This window comes from Diabrotica virgifera, chromosome 9 (genome assembly GCF_917563875.1).
Source record: "Diabrotica virgifera virgifera chromosome 9, PGI_DIABVI_V3a".
NCBI classification, from domain to species: domain Eukaryota; kingdom Metazoa; phylum Arthropoda; class Insecta; order Coleoptera; family Chrysomelidae; genus Diabrotica; species Diabrotica virgifera.
Window position 1 is genome coordinate 2751198 of NC_065451.1, and position 26404 is coordinate 2777601.

At 32.9% G+C, this 26404-nt stretch overlaps 1 protein-coding gene across 2 annotated transcripts in view; it reads right to left on the reverse strand.

The window, feature by feature from the left end:
- Nucleotides 1-3474: 3474 nt before the first annotated feature.
- The window catches only part of LOC114326984 (KICSTOR complex protein ITFG2-like), a 41336-nt gene continuing 18406 nt past the window's right edge, over nucleotides 3475-26404 (reverse strand). The window contains exons 3-9 of one of the 2 annotated variants that reach the window (XM_050662875.1): nucleotides 24613-24801; nucleotides 16409-16555; nucleotides 10606-10768; nucleotides 9252-9444; nucleotides 6896-7147; nucleotides 6510-6747; nucleotides 3475-3708 (exon numbers count right to left, since the gene is read on the reverse strand). In XM_050662875.1, coding sequence (XP_050518832.1) covers nucleotides 3523-3708; nucleotides 6510-6747; nucleotides 6896-7147; nucleotides 9252-9444; nucleotides 10606-10768; nucleotides 16409-16555; nucleotides 24613-24801 — 1368 coding nt within the window. In that variant the 3' untranslated portion in view covers nucleotides 3475-3522. Of the gene's footprint in view, nucleotides 3709-6509; nucleotides 6748-6895; nucleotides 7148-9251; nucleotides 9445-10605; nucleotides 10769-16408; nucleotides 16556-24612; nucleotides 24802-26404 lie in introns of those variants that run through there. The other variant, XR_007701049.1, reaches the window with a different exon arrangement.

Genomic DNA, 26404 nt, shown 5'->3' on the forward strand with positions numbered 1-26404 from the left:
AAAAACTGGAACGAACATGTAAATCGAATGGAACCAGATAGATTAGCGAACATCTGTAAAAACAACAAGCCGTATAGCAGAAGACCCGTTGGAAGGCCGCCTAAAAAGGGGGAAAGACAATGTACAGTCAACAACAACTGAAACGGAATAAGAGGCAGACAAACAGGAGTAATCCTAGTCGCGCGAAGAAGAAGAAGATTAACATTAAAAACCCCCATTATAGCAGGGCAATAAAAAGAAAAAAGGCCTCAATTTTAGTTCTGCCGAAATCCACGAGAGGTCGTCATTGTGACTTAACATCTCCACTTTAATAGTCTGTCATATTTCTTGTGATGTACTCTTACTAATAAAACGCATATTTTTTACACTTGTTGGAAAAGTAACCAGTCTTTCTTAGTTGTATGCTCTTTGTTTCTTTCCGTTTTTTGAGACTTTCAGTTTTAGCTTTTTTTTTTAGCTACGACCCGAGTGTCATCTGATCCGCATCCGGTCCTGGATATAATCTGTTTGGATCTGGATTGATGATCTCCAGCGAATATTAGTGAGGATGTAATCTATTTGATTTCTAGACCTATCTTTTCCAAGCATAAAATCGGCGTGCATGGTGTTAAAATTGAGTATTCATGATAGAATAGTTATTTGTGATAGCAAACTCGATTAAGCGTTCTCCTCTTTCGTTTCTCTGACCTATGCCGAACTTAACTACATACTTTTGGCATCACAAACCATACATACTTATAGACGTTTCACGACCATGTTAATCTTTCGATCGAATTAACGCCATCTCTTGATTGGAATGGGAACTAAATTGACAAATTTTAGTTACGTGGGAATTTCAAATTATAAATTTTGCGGGATTTTTATGAAATTTCGCAGGAAATTAAAACAACAGAAAGACAACTCAATATTTTATTCAATGTTTTACTGAAAACTTCAAATATTCCAATTTGTTTTCAAAATGCTAAACACTACTGCCATGTGTCACGTGAAAGCACTGATGTGTAATATTGAGTTAAATGAAAATTTTTGAAAGAATCTTGTAGGATGATTGTTTAGATAAATACCTTATAATCTTTTACAAACTTCTAAAAATATATAGGCCCGAAATGTTGATGACACACCTTGTCTATTGGAATAAACTGTTTCAGGATATATTACATTGTTTTTTTAAATGTGGAGAAACACAACACGGGATGATCAATGTAAACTATTTTATTAGAAAAATTCTAGTCATAGAATCAGTAGAAATTCTACTCATAAAAACGGAGAGGTTATTAAAATTGATTAAAATTGTATTAAATCTAATTAAAAACGTAACACCACTATAATAAAATAATTAAGCCACAAACTGTAAAATAAAAAGTAAATAACAAATTTATTTAATTGTCAACTGTCAGTTGTTAAATATTACAAGAGAATTGACTGACAGCGACATCTCTGGATTGGAATGGTAACTAATTTGCTGTCTTGACCTTGACAATTTACGTGAAACGTCTATGAGTATGTATTATGGAGACCTGTAAGAAGGAGTGGAAACGCAATGCATCGTTTGTGGGCTAACTTTTCAACCTCTAATTCAACTTTCAGCAATCGCCGCTATAGGCGCAAGTGTTCGAATAGGTGCTACAAATACATTAGCTCTTATGGACTTATTTAATATTTAACTCATTTTATTTTTGTTTTTAGCGTAATTAGACATTAATTTATTGGTGGATTGTAGCTGAATATGTTTTATGCCAAAAATAAATTATTTTAACCTTATAACATATCGACGTGTGGTAAAAAGTGTATTCTTTATATACCATTGTAGATGGAGATGTGACATCAAATTTAAATTTGTCATTACTTTAATATGTAGGACAGCTTATTTTGAAGCGGAAATATTTTGTCACATTATCTAACTGCCACATTTATATACCAATGGTATTTCAACTGCAAATTAATTTTTTAATATCTTTGTAACTGATATCAAAAAGTTTGTTAGTTGAAAAAATTGACTTAACTGTACACGTAATTGTTTTTAAAAAGTTTAAAAAGTTATTTAAATAATTTGAAGTTTATTGATCAATTTTTTTTAATTATTCTTTTTATCAAAATTTAAACTGCTTTTTCTTTTGAATACTTCATTTATCTATATTCTGAAAGCTTACCTATCAGATGTTTAAATTTAGTTAATAAAAATATATGTCTATAAACTACGCAGACGATAGTCTGACTTTTATAAAATTAATGTTAATTTTTGTGAAATATTTTGTCTCAAAAAATGCATTGTTTCGACAGAAAAACTTTCAAGATCGTCCTACTATATATCACTATAATTTTCAGGTTAAAATAAAAACCAATAATAGACACAAATTTTATTTACACCCAAGGAAATAACATACAAACGAATAGGTTTAATCCACGAACGTTATAAATAACATAAAGACAAATCTTAATAAAAAGTCTTTATTAACTTCGTTAAGTTCCCTTTTGAATTTTTTATCGGAACGATAACTCGATATAAATCCCGGTACGAAGCAAGTTCTTTTAGTGTAAGCTTTCTTGGCACTCATATTTAAATAATATTAACCACCAAAACCAATAATCTTATATTAACTACGAATAATTAATTATTTTCGAAATTTTCACATTCACTCCAACGCAAAAGTAGCATCTATTTCTACGCCACCGCCGCCCTAGCGAGAAACCAAGCAAACAGGCAAAATTGTGTACAAAAATTTAAAGGTCGTCCTATCTCGATTCCTCTCCTCTGTGTAGGTCTCCATAGTATGTATGGTTTGTGTTTGGCATCATTTAAAAAAAACCCTCCTCGGAGTTATACCACACGTATTACATTGCCCCCAGAGTTATGCAACACTCTTTACAATAAGCACCAAAATCACAGACAAAAACAAAATTTGATTCCACTACCGGTTCACTTTACGGTATCATCTTAAGTACCTTTTTAAAATATAAATGTGCAATGGAAAAATGTTCATATCAAAAAACAAGATATTTTAATGTACATACGTCTAAGATAACTGTATCATATAGCTGTATAGTTTTTGACCAATACAATAATTTTATCGAATTTAAGGGTATGACGCAAGGCTCTATATATATACTAGTCAAATTCTATGTGCCAATAAAATGAAAATCAACGAAAATGTCTTTAAATAATTTTGTACAGGATAATGTATAAAGTATGAAATAAATGTAAATTGAGTGTTTTCTTTTATTTAAAAAAAACGTCAAAGTTCGTTATACACCGGTATATTAGGCGTTAAAACCTTTCCGGTAGGGATATATGGAGGAGTATCACCGAGCCGCAAGCTCTTATCCGCTTACTGACTTTCCACCTATCCTGAGATGAGCAGATCAAATAATGTCATATACAGCTTCCAACCAACTTTTCTCAATAAATTAACGTTTTAAGCTGATTAGCTTGGACTACCTACTATTGGACACCCTATATTTACCGTAAATAATGTATTTAAACATATCTAAAATTTATTTATAACAAAAAAATCAACAAAAATCCTAGTTATTGTACATTAAATATTCGACCAAGTCCCTCCTTGTCTTTCTGTCCATGTTTTTGACGTACTCTAAGGCTTCCTCAGGCTCTCTACCGTCACCGATAAACAATTCACTGAGTTTTACCACGTCCGGTTCGAATTTTTTACAAATTAGCTCCTTGAGAGGAAGATCATAGTAGACTATAATCTAAAAATTAAAAAAAAGTTAAGTATGAGACTAAGTTGATTTAGGGTGATCTAACGGCCACTACAGTGAAATGAGGTTATTGAACGAAGGCACTACACTACATTTAGGCTATCTACATGCTAATGAACACATATATACAGCGAGTGATCAAACTATGCAAGCCATTTGGTACAAAATACAATTTACTAGCATAATGGATCGCAACACTGTCGACATAACACATAAAAAATGACACCATTTTGTGTTAGCACTTAAATTTTGTGTTAAATTTCCCATTTTATAACAAGTTTATACGCCTCACCATGCATATAATGTGTTAAGTAGATTTAAAGAGGTTATGGGGTTATTTTAGTGTTATCTCTTAGCATTTGCTTGGATTTTGTAAGTGTTACACTATACACAACTTTTCTGGATGTCAATTTGGTCCTTCAAACAGGATTTAAAATTTATTTGAAGACCCTATACCACAATATCACTGATTCTTGTCTCGAATAGAGCCTATTTTTTAGTTAATGAGCAGGGGATAGATAGAAGAGAAAATTTTTCTCATTATAAATGTTTCCAGTACACACTAAACACTACACTAACACTACAAAACACTAAAAAATGTGCACGGGTCGTTTCAGAGCTAGAGAAGAGGTGTATACAGAAAAGGAGGCATAAAAAGCGCTATATCAGGATTCTAATTAGTGTACAGTATTCGGTATAGTAATGAGTTGTATTTGTATATTTTCAAACGAATTCTATGTTAAAAACTTCTCAGAAAACATTTAATATTAAAGTTTTGAGGACAAATATGCGCCAAATAAGAAAAATTTGGGTGATACAAATGATACAAAAAATCACTTGAAGATTTCAGTGATGATAGCTCATCAGCAAATTAAAGATCTGTAATTCTGAACATGCAACGTTACAGACACGTTAGTAGCTTCTATTTACCACGGATATACAGAAAAAGTACAATTGTTGGCTGGAATTGGGTAAATAACGCGAAAATTTCCTTATTTACTTTTTAAAATGTCCAATTATCCACAATTTGAACAAAATAAATATATTACAAGTTTCTTTTAGTATTCATGAGGATCATGTAGATCCTTTAGGGCCGGTTGTTCGAACGCTAATCAAAACTGATCATTATCAAATATTTAATTACAATTATATTTGATTAAGCGTACTTCTGGACAGATGCTGCATTTTGAGGTTATGTTGACTGATTTATTTTATTATTTTGGTTTTAATTTAAAATAAAACATGATTAAACTTTTTCTGATGTTAATTTCTTGTTTTTACTTACAAATCAATAATAATAATAAGCAATTTTCAATAATTTAAGAGCTGCGGCTATATTTTAATTACTGTTTTACCTACAATCAATAACTGATTAGTGTTTTACATGTATTTTTCATGTCGCGATTTGATTCCTATCAAGAAAATTGATTACAATAAATGATTGATTATAATCAACTTCTTGATTAGCGTTCGAACAACCGGCCCTTAGACTTAAATTTCTGAGAAAAACACCAGGAATGGGAATAGGGAAAACTCACGTACTCACTAAGTACATGACCACTCTACTAGCACTCCGAGCTTTACCACAGATTAAACTTTGGAAAATATTTAAAATCATTACCAATACTAAAATCACGATATTATGCTATGTAAGTCGATGATGCAGTACTAATTGCTGATGACGAAGATGACCTAAAAAGGCAGCTCCACACCTTCAATATCACAGCAAATAAACAATATGAGAATATCAGTAGAAAAAACTAAATGTATAGTGATCAGTAAAGAGCCGCGTAGATGCAAATTAGAAATAGACGATAAAATTGTAGAACAAGTAATGAAATTCAATTACCTAGGAATAGAGATCACTAGTGACAAGAATATAAGAACGGAGACAAGGTAAGCAGCCAAAGCAGCAAGAGTAAGTGGTTGCCTCCGAGAAACCATATGGAGAAAGAAATATCTGACCGCAGAAAGCACAATAAAAGTATACAAGACAACAGTAAGACCTATCCTAACATATGCAGACAAGGACAAGGTCCGATACAAGAAAGATGAAACAACAAATCAGCAATATCGAAATAAAGGTATTAAGATCAATAGCGGGCATATCATTAAGAGACAGACAAAGCAACAGAACTATACGCGAACAATGCAAAATTCAAAACAGATGGATAAAATGAAGAAAAAAACTGGAACGAACATGTACACCGAATGGGACCAGATAGATTAGCGAACATCTGTAAAAACAACAAGCCGTATAGCAGAAGACCCGTTGGAAGGCCGCCTAAAAAGGCGGAAAGAGACAATGTACAGTCAACAACAACTGAAACAGAATAAGAGGCAGACAAACAGGAGTAATCCTAGTCGCACGAAGAAGACGAAGACATTACCAATACGCCGAAAAACCAATATATCGTTGGTTACGCCCAACTATCGACAGTTTTACGTGTCAGTTTGGTCCTTCGAGCCGGATTTAAACCTTACTTGAAAATATATATCACAATATCACTACTTCTTGTCTTAATTTTAAGCTAAAATGAATATAAGCTAAACAGACGACAGTGTTTTTCATTATAAACGTATTCAGCGCTGTTTTTAACATGAAAAAATGTGCGTAAAGCGTTTTAAAGGTACAGGAGAGATGTGTATAGTGATAATGATTATACTAGCGGTTTTCAGCGGCGTTTTTAAGACTAAAAAATGCGCATGAAGCGTTTCAAATGTAAAGCAGAGAGGTGTACAGTGATGATGGTTAAACTACTCAACAGCCACACCCCACACACATTACTTACGCTGTTCTTAAACGTAACGTAGACCAGGCAAGTCACATCGGGCACGTCTGGCTGGATGTTATAATAGCCGCTCTGAAACGCTTGTACCGGTTCGTCCAAATGGAACCTAACGGAGTTCTTATCTTGGTCTAGAATGTAGGTCTCTCCGTCCCACGAACACGCGACGATATCGTCCGAACCCGTGCCCGTAACGTCCAGTTTCGTGAGGGCGAAAATTTGGTGGTCCACAGCAATTGCCCTAAAAGATTGTAAACTGTATCTTCTTCTTTTGACGAAATGTACAAAGCACGAGCATTTAATAATGATACATATATAAACAATGTAACAGTTTGTAAAGAAAAAATGTTAAACTTAATATCTAATTAGTAATCATCAAAATAACTTACCATAGTATTACTTCATCTTGTACCAGCATGATAGTTCCATCTAGAGTGGCTAAAGCATATGGTTTGCCTTTTGTAGGGGCACTGGAAGGCTCCTTCTGAGATGAACAAGAACTTTTGTCGATACTAACACCACTATCGTACTGTGAGTACCTCAGATCTCCCAAGATTTCAGTCGAGATGTTTTGGTTCCTCATACGAGATATTCCTAGGAACTGGTAGTCTATGGAACTGGTTATATTTTCACCAAGTGAGCTAAAAACGGGGAATTCATTCATTTATTATGAAAAAACTAAAAAGATCAAGATATTTCATTTATAATTATATACTATTACAATATTTTGTGAATGTGCATCTTGGAAAATCATAAACAACGAAATTATATGTTAATATCTTTTTGAAGTTTGAAGCAGTACTGAGACTGGAAGCCCTAAAGCAAAGCCGAATAGATTACAGGTATACGTCACTAAACAAAAACATTAATAAGAACGCTACATCAAGTATACGACTACACAAAGACACAGACAAATTCAGCTTAGGTTGAGGAGTAAGACAAGGAGACAATATTTCACCAAAATTGTTCACGACAGCTCTAGAGTCAATATTTAAGAACACTCAATGGCAAGATATTGGCGTCAATATACAGAGTGAGTCTGTAATTTGGAATAAATTCAATATCTCAAATACTAATCGTTTTTTTGAAAAATGCTCACACCCGTCGATTAGTATTTCAAATTGTCCTTTTTGACATACAATAATAATGTAAACAGGGTGTCCCAATTGAGAGATATGACGTCATCGTTGATTTTCTTAAATGGCAACACTGTCATTTTTATAGCTATTTTAATAGGGTGTGTAAAGTTATACATAACTGCAAAATATCAAATTTTTATTCTCTACCATTTATAAGATAATAAAAAATAACAAAGTTATGTCTGTAATTTGGAATAAATTCAATAACTCAAATACTAATTGTTTTTTTGAAAAATGCACAGACCCGTCGTTTAGTATTTCAAATTGTCATTTTTGACATACAATAATAATGTATACAGGGTGTCCCAATTTAGAGATATGACGTCATCGTTGATTTTCTTAAGTGGCAACACTATCATTTTTATAGCTATTTTGATAGGGTGTGTAAAGTTATACATAACTGCAAAATATCAATTTTTTATTCCCTATCATTTACAAGATAATAAAAAATAACAAAGTTATGAAAAACAAGTAATCAAATAATAATTGAATTTAATTATTTCAATTAAGCAAATGCTCATAATGTTGCCCTCAATTATTATCAAATAGTCAATGGGCAACATTATGAGTATTTGCTTAATTGAAATAATTAAATTCAATTATTATTTGATTACTTGTTTTTCATAACTTTGTTATTTTTTTATTATTCATTTTTTATTATCTTGTAAATTACAGGGAATAAAAATTTGAAATTTTGCAGTTATGTATAACTTTACACACCCTATCAAAATAGCTATCAAAATGACAGTGTTTCCATTTAAAATAATCAACGATGACGTCATATCTCTAAACTGGGACATCCTGTATACATTATTATTGTATGCAAAAAATGACAATTTGAAATACTAATCGAAGGGTCTGAGCATTTTTCAAAAAAAAAATAGTATTTGGATTATTGAATTTATTCCAAATTACAGACATAACTTTATTATTTTTTATTATCTTGGAAATGGAAGAGAATAAAAATTTGAAATTTTGCAGTTATGTATAACTTTACACACCCTATCAAAATATCTATCAAAATATAGTGTTGCCATTTAAGAAAATCAACGATGACGTCATATCTCTAAATTGGGACACCCTGTATACATTATTATTGTATGTCTAAAATGACAATTTGAAATACTAATCGACGGGTCTGAGCAATTTTCAAAAAAACAATTAGTATTTGAGATACATATTGAATTTATTGCAAATTACAGACTCACTCTGTAGATGGAGAAAGATTAAATTATCTGAGGTTTGCAGATGACGTTGTATTAATCGCAGGCGATGTACAAGATACAGTCTCTACGATACTTTCGCTTAAATACAGTTTCTACGATACTCATTTGGGAGAGCAGGAATAAAAATAAACTTTGAGAAAACTAAACTATTGACAAAAATTTCGTATTGAGTCAACAAACAGGCATTTACAAATACCCACATTTACAAAGACCGACGTAAAAAGAGTAACTGGGAACTGGCTACAAGCGGCCCAGTGTAGAGAACACTGGAAAGCACTGAGGGAGGCCTATGTCCAACAGTGGACGTCATTGGCTGATTGGTGATAATGATCTTTCTGCGAAGAAAAAATTGAGTATAAATGAACAAATTTGATCCTTACCTGCCTGAATTGCTATGTACAGAGCTTTCAATGCACTCCTCACCGATTAGATCATCACTTTGGCACTTGATCCTCATGAAGGTTCCTCCAGGTTGAGCGATTAGTATTGAAGGTTTACCGTCTGCTGAATGGTGCAATGTTATGGAGCCTATTTGGTTGGCACATTCCCATTTGTTCAGTGCCACGAATTTTCCTAATAAAAAACATATAAGTTTGGTCCTTTCGAGCCGGATTTAAAGTAGTTTTTAATTTTACAAGTTTAAAGATTTGAGGTGATACGCCACTGTGCTGATAAACAACGCAATTTTAAGTGCTCCGCTATTACATTCGAATTTCGGAAATATCGAGCATTAAAAATTGTAAGAGTGAATCGTGAGCAAATCATATGCTATGTACAATAAAGTGCTGATAGTGTTAGTAATATAATAGGACTAATAGCATTCGAGGTAAGCTGACACAAAAATATCGTAGTCTGTTGTCAGTTGGGAAGCGATTATTCATCCGAAATGTCGACTTGTGGATGATCGCTGGCGGGAGCAGATAGGCAACACATATTACAATGCCCATATACGTAGCAGAAGAAAACGGAATGGATGAACTGAGCGAGATGGTTAAAGAACTAACAAACGGAATGAAAAATATAAATAGCAAATGAAATGAAAGAAATGAGAACTGAGCGTAAAGAATTAATAAAAATTGTCAAAGATATGACAGGAAAAGATATGAATGGAAGCAGAGTTTAGAAGAAGTAAAAGAGATAGGGAAAGAAAATGAAGTAATGAAAACTAAGTACTAAATGACAGACAAAGAACAAGATTACAAGATACAGAAATGAGATACTTAAGAAAAGTGGTGGGAGCAAGAAGATTAGACAAAAGAAGAAATGAAGATATAAGACATGAACTACAGGTAAAATCGCTCAACGAAAAAGTTGACAAGAAGTTAAAATGGGCTGGACACATGATAAGAATAAGTGATGACAGACAAGTGAAAATGAGATGGGAGGCCAAAGCGGTGGGTAAAAGCACGAGGGGCAGACCAAGGAAAAGCTGGAACACTAGTGTAAACGAAATGCTTAAGAAAAGAGGAACATCGTGGAAAGAAGCAAAAGATTTAGCAGCAGATATGAAGTGGCGTAAATTTGCAGAGAGTAGCATATTAAAGGTAGAAACCTCGACACTTATGGGTACAAGAGGCAATCGATTAAGTATGTATGTATGTTTACAAGTTTAAAAGTAGCGAAACACCACAAAATTTTAACCAAAAACACCAACTTTATATAAATCTGTCATCTAGGGTGTTGTGTTATACATTTACATATTTTTAAAGCCATGAATGGCTTAATAAAACATACCTAGTATTTTATCTGAGGGCTCGAATTGATTGCTGACATCAGAAATATCCAGCGTTGAGCGATTTGGATTGCTCATCCATTTGTAAGACCTAACCACTCGATCTGTTAGCCCCAAAACCATTTCAAAGTTGCCATCACCGTCAATATCGCCTATTATAATATCCTACAAACATAAAAAAGTCATTGGTTTGCAAAAATGTAAACCTTATGGGACTTTGAAGGTACAAATATGCTGTTTTGAGATCGATAATTGGTCAGTGAAGTGACAAAAACAATTTTATATGGGAAATACATATCCAGGAGAACAATCAATTGAAAAAGAATGCTGAAAAATATACAGTGAGCACGTAAAAAGGTTGGAATAAATTAATTTTCTCGAGAATGGACATTTTTGGAAAAAAATACCAAAACAGGTCGATTTTTATTTTTAAATTACGACTGTGTGTCGTGTCGAAAAATAGGGGTCGTGTCATAGCTCATTTGAAAGGTAATTCTCATATTATTATTCAGTAATATAAACATTAACATAATTATTTATACAGGGTGTCCTAAAAATTTTTTTTAATTAAATTTATTGATATAAAAAGAAGAATCTGTGTAATTTATTTAATTCAAAATACATTTTACTAGAAAACACGAACAAACGTTTATTTGACAAATAAAAAATATTGTTTTTTGCAAATTCAATATTACAGCAGCCACCCACCTGCCTCTTGACAATTTGAGCATTTAATTTAGGCGAAAAGCAATAATTTTGTTTCAAATAAACATTTTTTTCTGTTTTCTGAGAGAAGTAAAATGTATTTTGAAGTAAATAAATTACACATATTCTTCTTTTTATGTCAATAAATTTAATTAAAAAAAAATTTTTTTTCGACACCCTGTATAAATCATTATGTTAATGTTTATACTACTGAATAGATAATTGAATTACCTTTCAAATGAGCTATCACACGACCCCTATTCTCATTTAAAAAAATCATCGATGACGTCACCACGCCCAAATAGGATACGTCACTAGTATGATATATATGCGAAAAAGTCGTAATTTACAAATAAAAATTGACCCGTTTCGAGATTTTTTCCAAATTCGTCCATTCTCGAGAAAATGAATTTATTCCAACCTTTACGTGCTCACTGTATGTATATGGTACATTCCATGTCAAATCACTCAGGCAAAAAATTTTGGATCTCCGATTTATCTGAAAATTGGTATATAGCTTCTGCGGGACGTAAAAATAAGATATTTAAGGTCAAAAAATCTTCTTCTTTTTTTCTCAAAATGTTATTTTATGCGATTTTACAGTGATTTGGTGTTTATTTAAACAAATTTGCATTTTCTGTCGTAAAGTATCAATGAAAAACATAATATTTTAATAGAAAGGACTCAAAAATGTCATTATATGGCATTATAACAAGTTATTTTGAATCAAAACAAGTTTTTGATCAAATTTTATAGTGTAAAAAACGTTAAAATACCGTTTTTTACATTTTCCTCCATTCCCAAAATACATCATCATCGATTTGGCTGAAAATTTGCCAACAGATAGCCAAAAGATAGAACTTTAAGTGGTTAGAAGGATTTGAATTATATTACAATACCAAAAAAGTTACATGCAGTAATATCAGACTCAAAAGTATATATTAGTCCAGTCGGGATAGCATTTGACCTTGAATGCCGAGCTGCCCAAAATTTTATTTTTCTGATCTTTAGGGGAGTCAATAGTAGCCTAAATTTAAAATCACGAATGAATTCCTCGGTTACGTTAGCCGCCATCTTGATTTTAAAGGAGAACCTGTTTTGCTCAATATCTCCGCCATTTTTAACTTTTCGACAAAAATGGTAGGAACTGAAATTGTTCCAAATAAATCGTATTTACAATTATTACAATTTCTTTTTAACAATTTTTGTCGTGAGGTCGACATTTTCGAGTTAATTGTACTTACAGTAGCCGCCTATATTTTTGACTATAATATTGCAAGTAACTTTTTTGGTATTGTAATATAATTCAAATCCTTCTCACTACTTAAAGTCATATGTTTTGTCTATCTGTGGGCAAATTTTCAGCCAAATCGATTATGATGTATTTTGGGAATGGAGAAAAATGTAAAAAACGGTATTTGAACGTTTTCTACACTATAAAATTTGATCAAAAGCTTGCTTTGAATCAGTAACTTGTTATAATGCCATATAATGACATTTGTGAGTCCCTTCTATTAAAATATTATGTTTTCCATTGATACTTTACGATAGAAAATGCAAATTTGTATAAATAAACACCAAATCACTGTAAAATCGCATAAAATAACATTTTGAGAAAAAAAGAAGAAGATTTTTTGACCTTAAATATCTCATTTTTACGTTTCGCAGAAGCTATATACCAATTTTCAGACAAATCGGAGGTCCAAAATTTTTTTTGCTCCAAAATTGAGTGATTTGAAATGGAATGACCCATATCCAAAAAGAAGGAAACAAACAAAAATGATAAATTTGATTTTGTTTGTCCAAAAAATTCTCCAAGAGGTACAAATATGTTGTTTTCAATCGTTAATTGCACTAGGAAGCGACAAAAACAATTTTAGAGGTGAAATACATATCTAGTAGAGCAATAAATAAAAAGAACACTTATTTAACATGCTCAGAAAAGAAGCAAATAAAAATTATAATATATTTTATTTGTGTCCTCCAAAGACTTCTTCAAATATGGGGTTTTGAGATTCAATTGAAAAACCAATGAGTTAGCATGCCAGACAGAAGACAAACAAAAATGAGGCTTGTAGGTCAACCAAAGCTTCTCCAAAAGTACTAATATCTGTTTTGAGATCCAAGATTGTTATGTGAAGCAACAAAAGCAATTTTATATCTGAAACACATATCTAGTAGAACCATCAATTGAAAAACCAATAATTTAATATTTAGGAAGGAAAGCAAACAAAAAAAAAATTATAAAACAAAATAAGTTATCAATCGAAGTTGCACAGAAAACGACAATAAATATCGTTCCCATACCATCAGATCAGTGGCGTAGCCAAAATTTATAAAATTTTAAACATTGTAGAAATCATAAAAAACTAAGTTTTACGGGTATTGACTTACGGTTTAGTTGTATTAAATCTTGTACGTAAAACAACGTGCTTCACACATCTTATTTAATAGTGTACACGTATTATTGCATTCATAAATAAAGAGTTGCAGTTATTATAAAGTAACAGTGTGTCGGTACTGGGTATATTTTCTGGATAACGATGGAAATTTCAGAGCTTTATTGAGATATCGAGCTGCTCATGGAGACGCTGTACTTGCAGAATTTTTTAATTTTCCAGATCATTTTCAACACTGAAAAGACTGAAGACCTATTTAAGAAATTCAATAGGTGAAGAAAGGCTCACTTCCCTTGCACTCTTATCCATACATCGAGATTTGCAAGTGAAGACAGAAGAAATCATCTGCCAATACACAAGAACTCCAAGAAGGTTGCAGTTCCATTAGTAGGGCACATCTTCATATGTATTACCAATTCAGGATTGTATTGAAAGTAAACTTGCTAATTTTGTGCACATAATAAATGTTATGAACGGATAAAAAATTGTATTGAGTTTTGAAACCTTTCTATGAACATTACTTGTAATATTTATGGGTTTTGATCTGTTAAAATATGAGTATTTTTCAATAAGAAAGTGGTAGAGTATACAGTATGACAGAGCATCAATCAAATTATGACTCAAGGATCATTAACATACAACTTTACATCTTTCCTATAGTTTTAATCAACAAAATAAAATGTCGTTGATTTTTCCTTTTCGAGACGAATTGAAAACTATAATAAAGTTATTTGTAACCTAAGATTTTGATGCTTAAATGAGTCCCAAACGCCTATTTCAAGGTCTAATTTTCAAAAATTTTCCACCCCCGGACCCCCTTTTTACCTGGGGGAATACCCCCCAGGCCCCCCGGTGCCCCCCCAAAGCCAATTCCTGGCTACGCCACTGCATCAGATTGACAACAGGTGAAATACTTTCTTTGGTTACAACCTCCCGAGATTTTCAAAAATTATAAATCATACAGGATGCCGAGGAAATTAAGATGAGGGAAAAGTTCCAACAAGAAAAATTCCTTAGTACTCAACAAGAGAGTAAATGAATTAAAAATAGAAACCGGTATAGACTCTTCTTGCACTCTCTGATTTAACCAGAGTATTAGACAGCTGCTGCATTTTCGTGTTGCAAAGAAATTGAAAATGTTTATACATTTTTAATTCATTTACTCTTTTGTTGAGTACTAAGGAATCTTTCTTGTTGGAACTTTTACCACGCTGAGCAGATGGGACGTGAATTATTTAAAATTCCCTCATCTTAATTTCCTCGGCATCCTGTATGACTTATAATTTGTGAAAATCTCGGGAGGTTGTAACCAAAAAAAGGATTTCACCTGTTGTCAATCTGATGGTATGGGAACGATATTTATTGTCGTTTTCTGTGCTATTCTTTTTCTCATGATCATCTTTCAGTGCGTCACAGTTTTTCGATTTCTCTCTAACGCATTAAATTATAAGTGACAGAAAAAAAGGCACGTCTGTGAATACTTTGGTAATTATTCTAGTTCGGTGATTATTCTAGTTGTCGATAGATGGCGCCATAATCAAAAAAGTATTATTTATTAAATAAAATAATAATATTATCAATATAATCTGTACAATTTATAAGACTATACAAATGAAAGAAAATACCATTTTATAAATGCAATAGACACAATTGATTTGGGTTTATTCCAAATTGAAAATAAAATTTGACAACTGTCAGATTTAACTAAAATGTCACGTTAGAATAAATGTCAGAAATGTGTATTATCACGGACTTACCTTTTTTTCTATAATTTGTGACGCACTGAAAAATGTTCATGAAAAGGAGAATACTTCGATTGATCACTTCTATTGTTTTTCGGTAGATGGCTCTAGTTCATCTGCGGCATTTCGTTCTTTGCAATTCGGAAGGGCCCAAAGTATGATACCTGGGGAAATCGGAGAGGAGAGGATATGAGACTACTGATGAGGAGCAAAAAACCTCCGAAACCGGTATAGACTCTTCCTGCACTCTCCGATTTAACCAGAGTATTATGCAGCCGCTGCATTTTTGTGTTGCAAAGAAATTGAAAATGTTTATACATTTAAAAACAAATTATAAATCTGAAGCTTGTCATTCAAAAGCTTCTCCAAAAGCTATAAATATGTTGTTTTGAGATCCCAAGTTGTTCTGTGTAGTGACAAAAAACAATTTTTGATGAGAAATACATATCTGAATAGGACAATCCATTGAAAATCACTGATTTAGCATACCGGAAGAGTGGCAAACAAAAAAGATGGATAGAATTGACCAAAAATATATTAACTGGTCACTTATTGGTCTAATTACTGATCACTGCGCTCTAAGATATTTTTAAAAAATGGATAAAGTAAACAATGAGAACTTTTCATTCACATTAAAAGATAAAGAATATGGCTCCTACTAAACTGGCTAGCTTGATTTATGTTAGTATATTTAGTATTAAAGTTCCAAAATTATTCTTTGGAGTGCCAGAAAGAAATTTTATAAAGATTTGAAGCTTCTGCTGTCCAAATATCTCTCCAAAATTAGCAGAAGAGATATTGAACTGTCACCTATTGGTTTTATTACCACCCAAGATTCTCAGAGATGCGATATCATAAAGATAGGCAGAGCAACAATAAGCATTTTTGTCTGAACAACTCAATATACCATAATATATTTACTATCTAGTCTACCTTATATTTAAATTTGTAATACTGACCTTAGTGTTTGCAGGAATCCTTTGCACATGAAAACAAACCAACTGGATTTTTTCCTTTTTCTCTGTCTTAACTTTAGAGGTACTAGGAACATCTGCAGGTGGTGTAACTTCTATATTTCCTGTCACAGAGTGAGACTGACCATCAACCTACGAATCAGTAGGTATAAGACTTATAGCTTGGGTATCACCAATACACCTGCAGGCACTGGTACCCATATAAAAATTTTAAGGGGGGACCAGACGTGAAAATGTTGCACATTATATATTTTGTATACTTTATACAGTGCGTCCATGAAGTAACGCATAAATTCATTATTTCGAAAACCGGTGACTTTAAGGAAAAATACCAAAATAGGTCGATTTTTACTTTTAAATTACGATTTTTTGGCATACATATCATACTAGTGACGTCATCCATCTGGGCGTCATGACGTAAACGATGATTTTTTAAAACCAGAATAGGGGTCATGTAAGAGCTCATCTGAAAGGGTGTGTAATTCTCTATTTAATAATATAAACATTAGTATAATTATTTATACAGGGTGTCCAAAAAATGTTTTTTTTTAATTAAATTAATTGGTACAAAAAGTTGAATGTATGTAATTTGTTTAATTCTAAATATATTTTATTTGTGCCAGAAAACACAAAACTGTTTTATTTAAAAAATAAACATTGATTTTCGCTTAAGCGTAATGTTAAGCTTCCAAGAGGCAGGTGGGTGGCAGCTCTAACATTGAATTTAAGCGAAAAGCAATATTTATTATTTGTCAAATAAACATGTATTCCTGTTTTCTGACAAAATTAAAACGAATTTTGAATTAAATAAGCTACATACATTCTTCTTTTTGTCTCAATTAATTTAATTAAACAATTCTTTTTGGATACCCTGTATAAATAATTATTTATATGGGAAATAAGCCACAATTAAAATGAAAAAAATAATTTTATTAACGTTTCGACGCCCAAGTTCAGTGGAGAGATTCAAGTATAGTCCTGAAAGAATCAGATAGTAAAAAGAGAAAAATCAAAGAAGCGGCTCTAATTATGCTAAATGAAACCAATTGTGTCGCAAATTCCTCGGTAGAATGCAGTAGGATGTGGTTACCCATACTGAAAGAGGAAGTCAATAGAAAGAAAATACCAAGATTAGTAAGTCAATAATATCGAGCTAGTACATATTTTATATTTTAGTATTACTTATATATCTAGTATTATTAATATTATTTATAATTTAAACATGTTACAAGTCAGAATTTGGTATTATTTTTTGAGAGTAAATTAATGTAAGACCAAATACTTACGATGTCGGGATAGTATCACAGGGTTTTTCCTGGTTTTCCCTTGTGATTTACTATGAAATCTCTAACTCGAGAATTTTACTGTCGTTGCATTTGGTTGTCTTTTTAAAGACATATCACATGCTATAATTTTTTATGACGGATATTCTTGAGTTGGGGTTAATTTCATGTAATCGAATGAACTATCTTTCAGTAAGTCGTCCCAGGAACGCAACTCATAAATATTGGCAATATCATTTTAAAGTCTTCTACTTTAAAATGTATAATATATGTCTTAATTGCCAATATAAATGAGTGAGATTAAATAAATTATTAGAAGAATTTTTTTGCTTAGCAACAACACTTTTGTTTATTTTAGTAATATTTTGTATTTTGACAACGGCACCCGATTTGGGCGTCGAAACGTTAATAAAATTATTTTTTTTTCATTTTAATTGTGGCTTATTTCCCATATAAATAATTAATCATAAAAAATGCCACAAAGAAATAGCTTCAGAACAACCTGTATAAATAATTATGTTATTGTTTGTATTAGTAAATAGAGAATTAAATACCCTTTTAAATGAGCCATCACGTGACCCCTATTCTCATTTAAAAAATCATCGATTACGTTATCAAGCCCAGATGGATGACGTCACTAGTATGATATATATGCCAAAAAATTGTAATTTAAAAATAAAAATCGACCTGTTTCGGAATTTTTCCTTAAAGTCGCCGATTTACGAAATAATGAATTTATGCGTTACTTTATGGACGCACTGTATAACCATATATTATCATATATAGTTTAAAGCACCTGAAAAGTCAGGGGAGTGGACACGTCCCCCCCCTGGATATGGGCGCCCATGCCTGCAGCTAGAAGAGGGAGACAAAACATACGGCATGAGTAACCAAAAGGAGATAGAAGAAAGGAGAGAAACAATCACAAAGTGGCAAGAAGAGTGGGTAGTGAGCGGAGTGCTGCATGGACAAAGACTGTAATGATACGTCGCGAGCACGCACCGACAGCTAGAACCGTACGAGTTCCACAATCTGCGCAGATACCCCACTCATTTCCACTTCTCCGAAACAGCACAGGCAGAGGATTACTTAAGGAGGCCAGCGAACGGAGAATCTCTAGTCTTGAAGCGACAGCTCTGGGCTACACTACCAGCCAAGCGAAGTGAGCGAGGCAGGCCGACCTGAGTAGCGAGACACCGTACTGACGTGATCTCGCAAACTCAGGCAGGCAGGACTTAAGCAGCGAGGTGTACCGGGGTGAGGTAATTCGCAGGCTCATAATTAAACGGTAGCGAGTGAAGTGAACGAGCTCCCGATAAATTTATATATTAAATCGCGTGACTGTTTTGCAACTGACACTGCAGTGAGGTGCAAGGATATTTCGTTTCGTTATTAATTTTGCTTTTCTTCTGCAGACGTCTATCCAGGGGAGGACTTCGCTGCAACGGGACGATAAAGAGAATTTTTTATTTTTATTTTTGATCTGTACATAATTACAGAAACTAGTTATTATAAGAAAACTCCACATATACTATAACCGATTCGTCGGGAAAAATGATAATAGACGAACACGAAATTCGAACTACTTGGTATAATTATATAAATGAACTGTATAATGATGATAGACCCGAAGAACTGGAAACTTTAGATGAAGGTGAAGGACCAGAAATACTAAAATCAGAAATACAACATGCTATAAAATTGGCAAAAAACAAGAAAGCCGTTAGTCCCGACAACATACCTACAGAAATGTTAAAGCTCATAAATGAGGAAAACATTGGAATACTAGTCAAACTTTTCAATGATGTTTATTCGACTGGTGATATCCCTGAAGATTGGTTAAAGTCCGAATTCATAACCCTACCAAAAAAACAACGTCCGAAAAACTGTAGCGACTATAGAATGATAAGCCTTATGAGCCACACCTTGAAAATCTTTCTACGTATCATCCACAGTAGAATCAGAGATAAATGTGAAGAAGACCAGGATGAAACACAATTTGGCTTCAGAAATGGACTGGGAACCCGGGACGCACTCTTTGCACTAAATGTGTTATTGCAGAAATGCCGAGATCAAAGGAAAGACGTCTTTGCTGTATTTATTGACTATGAGAAGGCCTTTGATCGAGTACAACATCACAAATTAATTAAAATATTAAAGGATAAAGGAGTTGATAGTCAAGATGTGCGAATCATAGAAAAATTATACTGGCGTCAAACAGCGACAGCTTGCATAAATGGAAAATCAACAGAAATATGCAAAATACAAAGAGGTGTCAGACAGGGTTGTATACTGTCCCCACTGTTGTTCAATTTGTATTCAGATAGAATATTTAAGGAAGCGCTGCATAATTTGGAATGGGGTGTGAAGGTTAATGGAATTCTGATAAATACAATCAGATATGCAGACGATACAGTTATTTTAAGTGATGATATGAATGGATTACAACACCTTTTAAATGCCATTGACACAGTGGGAAGAGAGTTTGGCCTAAATATAAACTGTTCAAAAACAAAATACATGGTATTTAGCCGTTTGGCCCATCAAGATTCACGTTTATATGTTGATGGTCATATAATTCAAAGAGTATCCAGTTTTAAATATCTTGGTTGCCATATTACTGAACAACTAGATCCAGATAAAGAGATAAAATGTAGAATCGAGATAGCCCGCACGACATTTTTAAAAATGAGGTCATTCTTTTGTAATGATACCTTGCAACTTCAACTTCGAAAGCGCATGATTAAATGCTACATTTGGTCAGTCCTCTTGTATGGTGTCGAAGCATGGACATTAAAAATATCCACCATTAACCGTTTGGAGGCCTTTGAAATGTGGCTGCACAGACGTATTCTGAAAATACCATGGACGGCTATGCTGACAAATGTGGCAGTCCTTAAGAGAGCAAATGCTACCCGCGAGCTGCTTGATAACATCAAATATAGAAAGAGACCGGTATAATATTCTTCAACTTATTATGATGGGTAAAATCGAAGGAAGCAGAGGAATTGGTAGAAAGCAGGCCTCTTGGTTGAAGAATATCCGGGAGTGGACAGGAATAAAGAAAGCAGAACACCTATTTAGAATAGCTCGAGACAGAGACAGTTTCGCCATGTTAATCGCCAACGTCAAGGGGACTTGATAGGGCACGTTAAGAAGAAGAAGAAGAACATAATTACATTGAATATATTTATTTTGTTTTAACCTGTGTTTTACTGAATCTGTCGTCTCGAAAGAACTACCTGTCACAAGACTCTGATCCCGGTCGTGGAGGAGTAGGTGAAGTGCAAATATAAAAGCACGAACTAATTCTTCACGCAATTCCTTACAAGTCGTCTTGAGAGAATAGACAAGGCAATAGATGGTAGCTGTGTGGATTGTGGAGTAAGCGACAGCAGAACACTGTGTGTACAAATGAAGAAAGTTCAATGATTAAAGAACGGAGCTATAAGAGTGTCCATCTTAGGAGCACACAACTTTATGACTGTTGTGACAAGGCAGGAAAATGAGGTTAAAGAAGTGCTATTGGGACCATAGATTTATAATACTCTAGATTGCGCCTTACGATCTTAAAATGGGTGACGGTTGCGACAGAGATAAATGAGCCTATTTGGTCGGTAGTCTCTTTCTAATTCAAGGGGAGTATCGACGACGTCACTATCCTACTCTGTCGTCGAGTATTTTAGATGGTTTGACAGTTCGAGCGCATGGCGACGAGAACTGGTCGTTTGTCTTCGGACGTGGATAATCCTGGTTCGAATCCCATACCACTTTACTTTTTTTATTTTTAATTTAATCAATATTGTGTTTATTAGATATTATTACATCTCTAAAATAAATCTATGCAAAGAAATATATAACAAATAAGAAAAACTGTGTAGGTACCTATAGATTTTTAAAAATATAAAAGCCAATGTTATTTTTTTAATAAGTTAATGGTAGAATAGTATAAAGTAATTAAAAATATTCGTAAACAATTACCAATAATTAATATCAACATAATGTACCATCGATTTATTAATTGAATCGGTCATTTCAAAAACAACACGAGTCACATATTCCTAATTTTACAGAAGAGCAAAGAAAACTTAACTATATAGTCGAAAGATGGATGAAATGGACGACATCAAAATTCAGAGTTATATTGTAGTTTTGTTCCTAATGTTTTTACTGGACTGGTGTTGTTTTTGCACACAACGTTTATCTTAAAGGAGTCTATTCCTCTCAAAAAGTTAGTTTCTGAAAATTGTGGACTTTGCTGTTTTTGAAATGACCGATTCAATTATAAGTAATTAGACATTATTTTTATTTATGAAACTATTGTTACAATTTTTTAAAAAAGTAGAAGCAAAACAAATATTATTCACATCATTCGAATAAGGACGAATTTATATTAATAACGAATGACTTTTATTTTACTATGCAGTTCACAAATATGTATTCCAATATTAACTTACTATACATAGGTACATTTATTATCTGCTAGATTTACTTAGGTCCATTTTTCAGATGTAAAAATATCTAATAAACGCAATATTGAGTAAATAAAAATAAAAAAGGTAAAGTTGGTATGGGATTCGAACCACGATTATCCACGTCCGAAGACCAAAGACCATTTCTCGTCTCCACCCGCTCCAACTGTCAATACATAATACTCGATAAAGTGGGATAGTCACGTCGTCGATATTCCCCTTAAATTAAAAAGAGACTACCGACCAAATAGGCTCATTTATCTCTGTCGCAACCGTCACCCATTTTAAGATCGGAGGACGCAATCTAGAGTATTATATATCTATGATTGGGACCGTGCAAGTTCGGCAAAGCGACCTCTATTTCTACGCTCTGTACTTTTATTCGCACTTTTAATTATATTGGCCAATTATATTAGTCCTGGTTGCTGGATAATTGTCAAGACCATAGTCCAAAAAAATAATAAGAAGAAAAAATAAGATGCAGGTTATGTTTAGCAAACGTAAACAATTGTATGTAGTAAATAAAATCAGTTATTAAAATGCAGTACTGCAAGCAAAATACAATTAATTAAATTTACCTTTATAAAATAATTGCGTATCATATCAATATTGTGGAGCAATATATAATTTTTCTGCGTCAATGACAGAAGGTATGAAATATACGTCAATTTGACAATTTCAATTGACAATATGAATTATTTAAGCTAGTTGCAATATTTCTCCGCGACTCGCGCACGGTCGTTTGTTGTTTCCCTTTCCAAGTACTTGCACACCGCGAATACTTTATTTCACGTTAAGAATAGAACATTGCGAAGATAGCCACATGCATTTCTTATGAAAAATAGAAGCGCGCCGATGCCACGCCGTACTGATTAAAATGAATCGTATATCGGCAGTCGAGTAGCCACCCGTGCCCGAGAGTTTTGTCAACACTGATCTCCATAAGCGTAACGTTCTATTCTTAACGTGAAATAAAGTTTAGAGGCTGTGACAAAAATCGTTAAAAGAAAAGGGATTTTAGAAAGAGAGGGATAACAGGGGTAAACATAAGCAACGTAAGCAACAGAGAGAAAAAGAAATGATTAGAGAAAGGGTAGCTGCGCGCGTGAGAAGACTGTATACGACTGATGCAACATAATACTACAACATAATACAACTAATACAACTATAATACAACTAGAATGAGTTCACAAAAAATCAAAATATTATGGGCCTATTTGTGGAATAGGCATGAAAGCTTAAAGAAATAAATTTCCTGAGTATACAAAAAATACTCAAATCAAGCAGAATGGCAGAAATTGTCAATAAAAACCATTTTTGGAACCTACTAAGAGATCAGTATCATGAATTTAAACATATAAACAGTTGAAACAATTACTAAATAAAAACAGAGATATAAAACATCATAACCAGTTAAAGAATATATAACCATCTATAACCAGTTATAGAATTGAATACAATAGAGAACTTGCATAAAATTTTAAATTCGAAAAAAATGTTATAAATGACAACAGAACATAATTTAAAAGATGTATCAAAGATAAAAAAGTTTTGTTTGTCTTTCGTTTGGCCCCTAAAGAGGATTAAAAATCAAATTATACCAGCCAGTCCAAAAGGCGTCGTAACGTCGTCGGGTTATATGTTTACATTCGGAACCAACAAAGTAAACAAAATTGTATAAAATTTTAAATTAGACATTACAAACGTCAGTAGAAAATACAGTTATGTGACGAAGTATTTTTGATCGTTTGAACTATTCATAGAAAATTTGTACTTTTACAAAATGGTTTTATTTTTCATAGTAAACCTTCTTTCCTTTCCTTCAATAACTATATCAAACTCCAATCTCAACAAACTGGTATTTATTACAATGACATACGATAAATGTCATTAGAATATAAATATTTTTCCTTTGTTCCCCGACGACGAGCTGGCCAAATACCCAAGTAGGTGGAGGCCAATAAACTGAAGAAGAAGAAGAAGAATATACCTAAATATAATCATAAACGGAACCATATAGTTAAATTATGTGACGTCACGGGTCGTTTGAACTATTTTAAAATACAGAACACTTTAAATTTATACTTCTAAGTTATTATGAGTTTTTGAAGCTTGAAATTTTGGAAATCTCATTTTTATACATAACTGAACATTATTATGTAATAAAAAAAATGTGCAAGTTCCCTATTAATAGGACACTAGATGAAAGATGAAAAAATTATCGTAGAACTGATAAGAATTCTGCTTTGTGGTGGAATAGATTTGACTCAAATCTTTTATTAATTGGCTCAGCAGAAAAAAATTCTTGAATAGTTTTCCACAATATTTCAAATAAACCACAAAAAATTGATGTAACCACAGAAAAATCTATTTAAAAAATCTATATAAAAATATATTTCATATAAAAATCTCAGTTACACAATTAAACACCTACCTCTTCTACGCCCTCATCTTTTTCCTTTTGAAATGAGTCTTCTACAAGTGGTACTGGGTTGATATAGAGGTAACACCAACCATCGGCAGTGATCACTATCAGTACATTCTTATTCTGGTTTGTAATATCTCCTACAGCCATGCAGCCGATGAAGTTCAGTTTTGGAATGGATTGGTGTCTTTCCCTGCCCTGAAAACAGTAGATATATGTATCTTGAAAGATGCTGGAAACTCAGTGGCGGCTCGTATCACTTTAAGTAGGTAGTGCCAGAATTCGGGCAGCTGCCTAAATTTTTAGTGACGGTTCACGATATTGTCAAAAAAGGTATAATAGGTACGGATACTTTTATGTTATGTAGGTATATACCATTTCTGGGGTGTTAAGAAATTTAAACATTTAAAATGCATTCAGTGATTGATTTGACATCATGTCCGTCCAGCAAGTAAAATCTCCAAAATCTCTCAACTTGTCGCCTTTTACACAAATATCGGAAAACTATAACTAACTGAAATTCACCAGCGTCGCGACGTTTGTCGTTTCATCGGCAATCATGCAACACAAAGATAATTTTCAATTTCTTTTCCTATTTCCTCGTGATAAACATCTAACATGCACTGAAGGAGTTCATTTTGTGTTGTTTTGAGGTAGGTACATACTTTTAAAAGATTTGGAATTATGAATATGAACCTAAGTCGTTGTCTAATTCGGCTAACATTAAACAGTTCCATAAAGATGCCTCTGTTTTCTAAATTTTCTTCGTCGTGATTTCTCAAAACTGACTCGAAAGCTCCACAAAACCATATAGATATAATTTTTAATTTGATTTAAAACATATCGATTCTTATCCAATTCTTTCTAAGTGTAGTTATAAGATAAATTAGATTAAAAATATAATGTTATTATAATGCTGTAATGGGGTGATCCCATCTATTTAATAAATAAATAAAATAAATAAAAAATAAAAATAAAAAACTTCTTGTTCATTGTGTTTAATTAGACTATCACGATAAACTGAATTTAACTGGGGTTTTATTAAAAATTAAAAATTTTTAAATTATTTAAAAATATAATAATTTATAATTAAAAATGTAATAATTATAAATACAAAAACCAGCGAGTGAGCGCGTAAAGAAACTCGAAAATATAATGTACTACCCTGTACGAGAATCTTTTTGGATCTACGATCCACTATTCACTATGATCATAGTAAAACATATTAGATCTTCCTTGTCGAGCCAGGCACGAATAGTCTCATTTAAACGTGTATTAAAAGTGCAATATAGCTCTATCTCTATCACTTACATAGAATGTCCGTAAAATCTTTCTCTTTTCAGGTGAGCCATCTAAGATTTTGGCACGATCATCCCGTCCGCTGTGGGTGGCGAGTGTTGTAGTATACTACACCGTTGCCAGATTTTATATAATTTATAAAGGCAAAAGAAATACGCACAAAAAAATGAACGGGCATTAAAACGGTTTAAAGATAAAAAAATATGTTTCTGTAAAAAAATAAGATAGTGCCATGGTTCCATGGCACTACCTCACCGGCCGCCACTGGGAAAACTTAAAGACCATAAGTTTGTAAGGGTCGATTTCTCATACCTGCGGTAATCTATGGTTCAGTTGAACCAGGTTCACTGGTGAACCACCGTTTTGTTTGGAATGCATTTCTCATTGCGCGTTCATGTCAGTGCACGTTGTACAGCTTTCGAGAAATGCCAATAGATGGCAAAAGGTAAAAAACTGTCGCCATTTTGAACTACCGTTTTTATGCTGTTTTTGAATAAAGTTA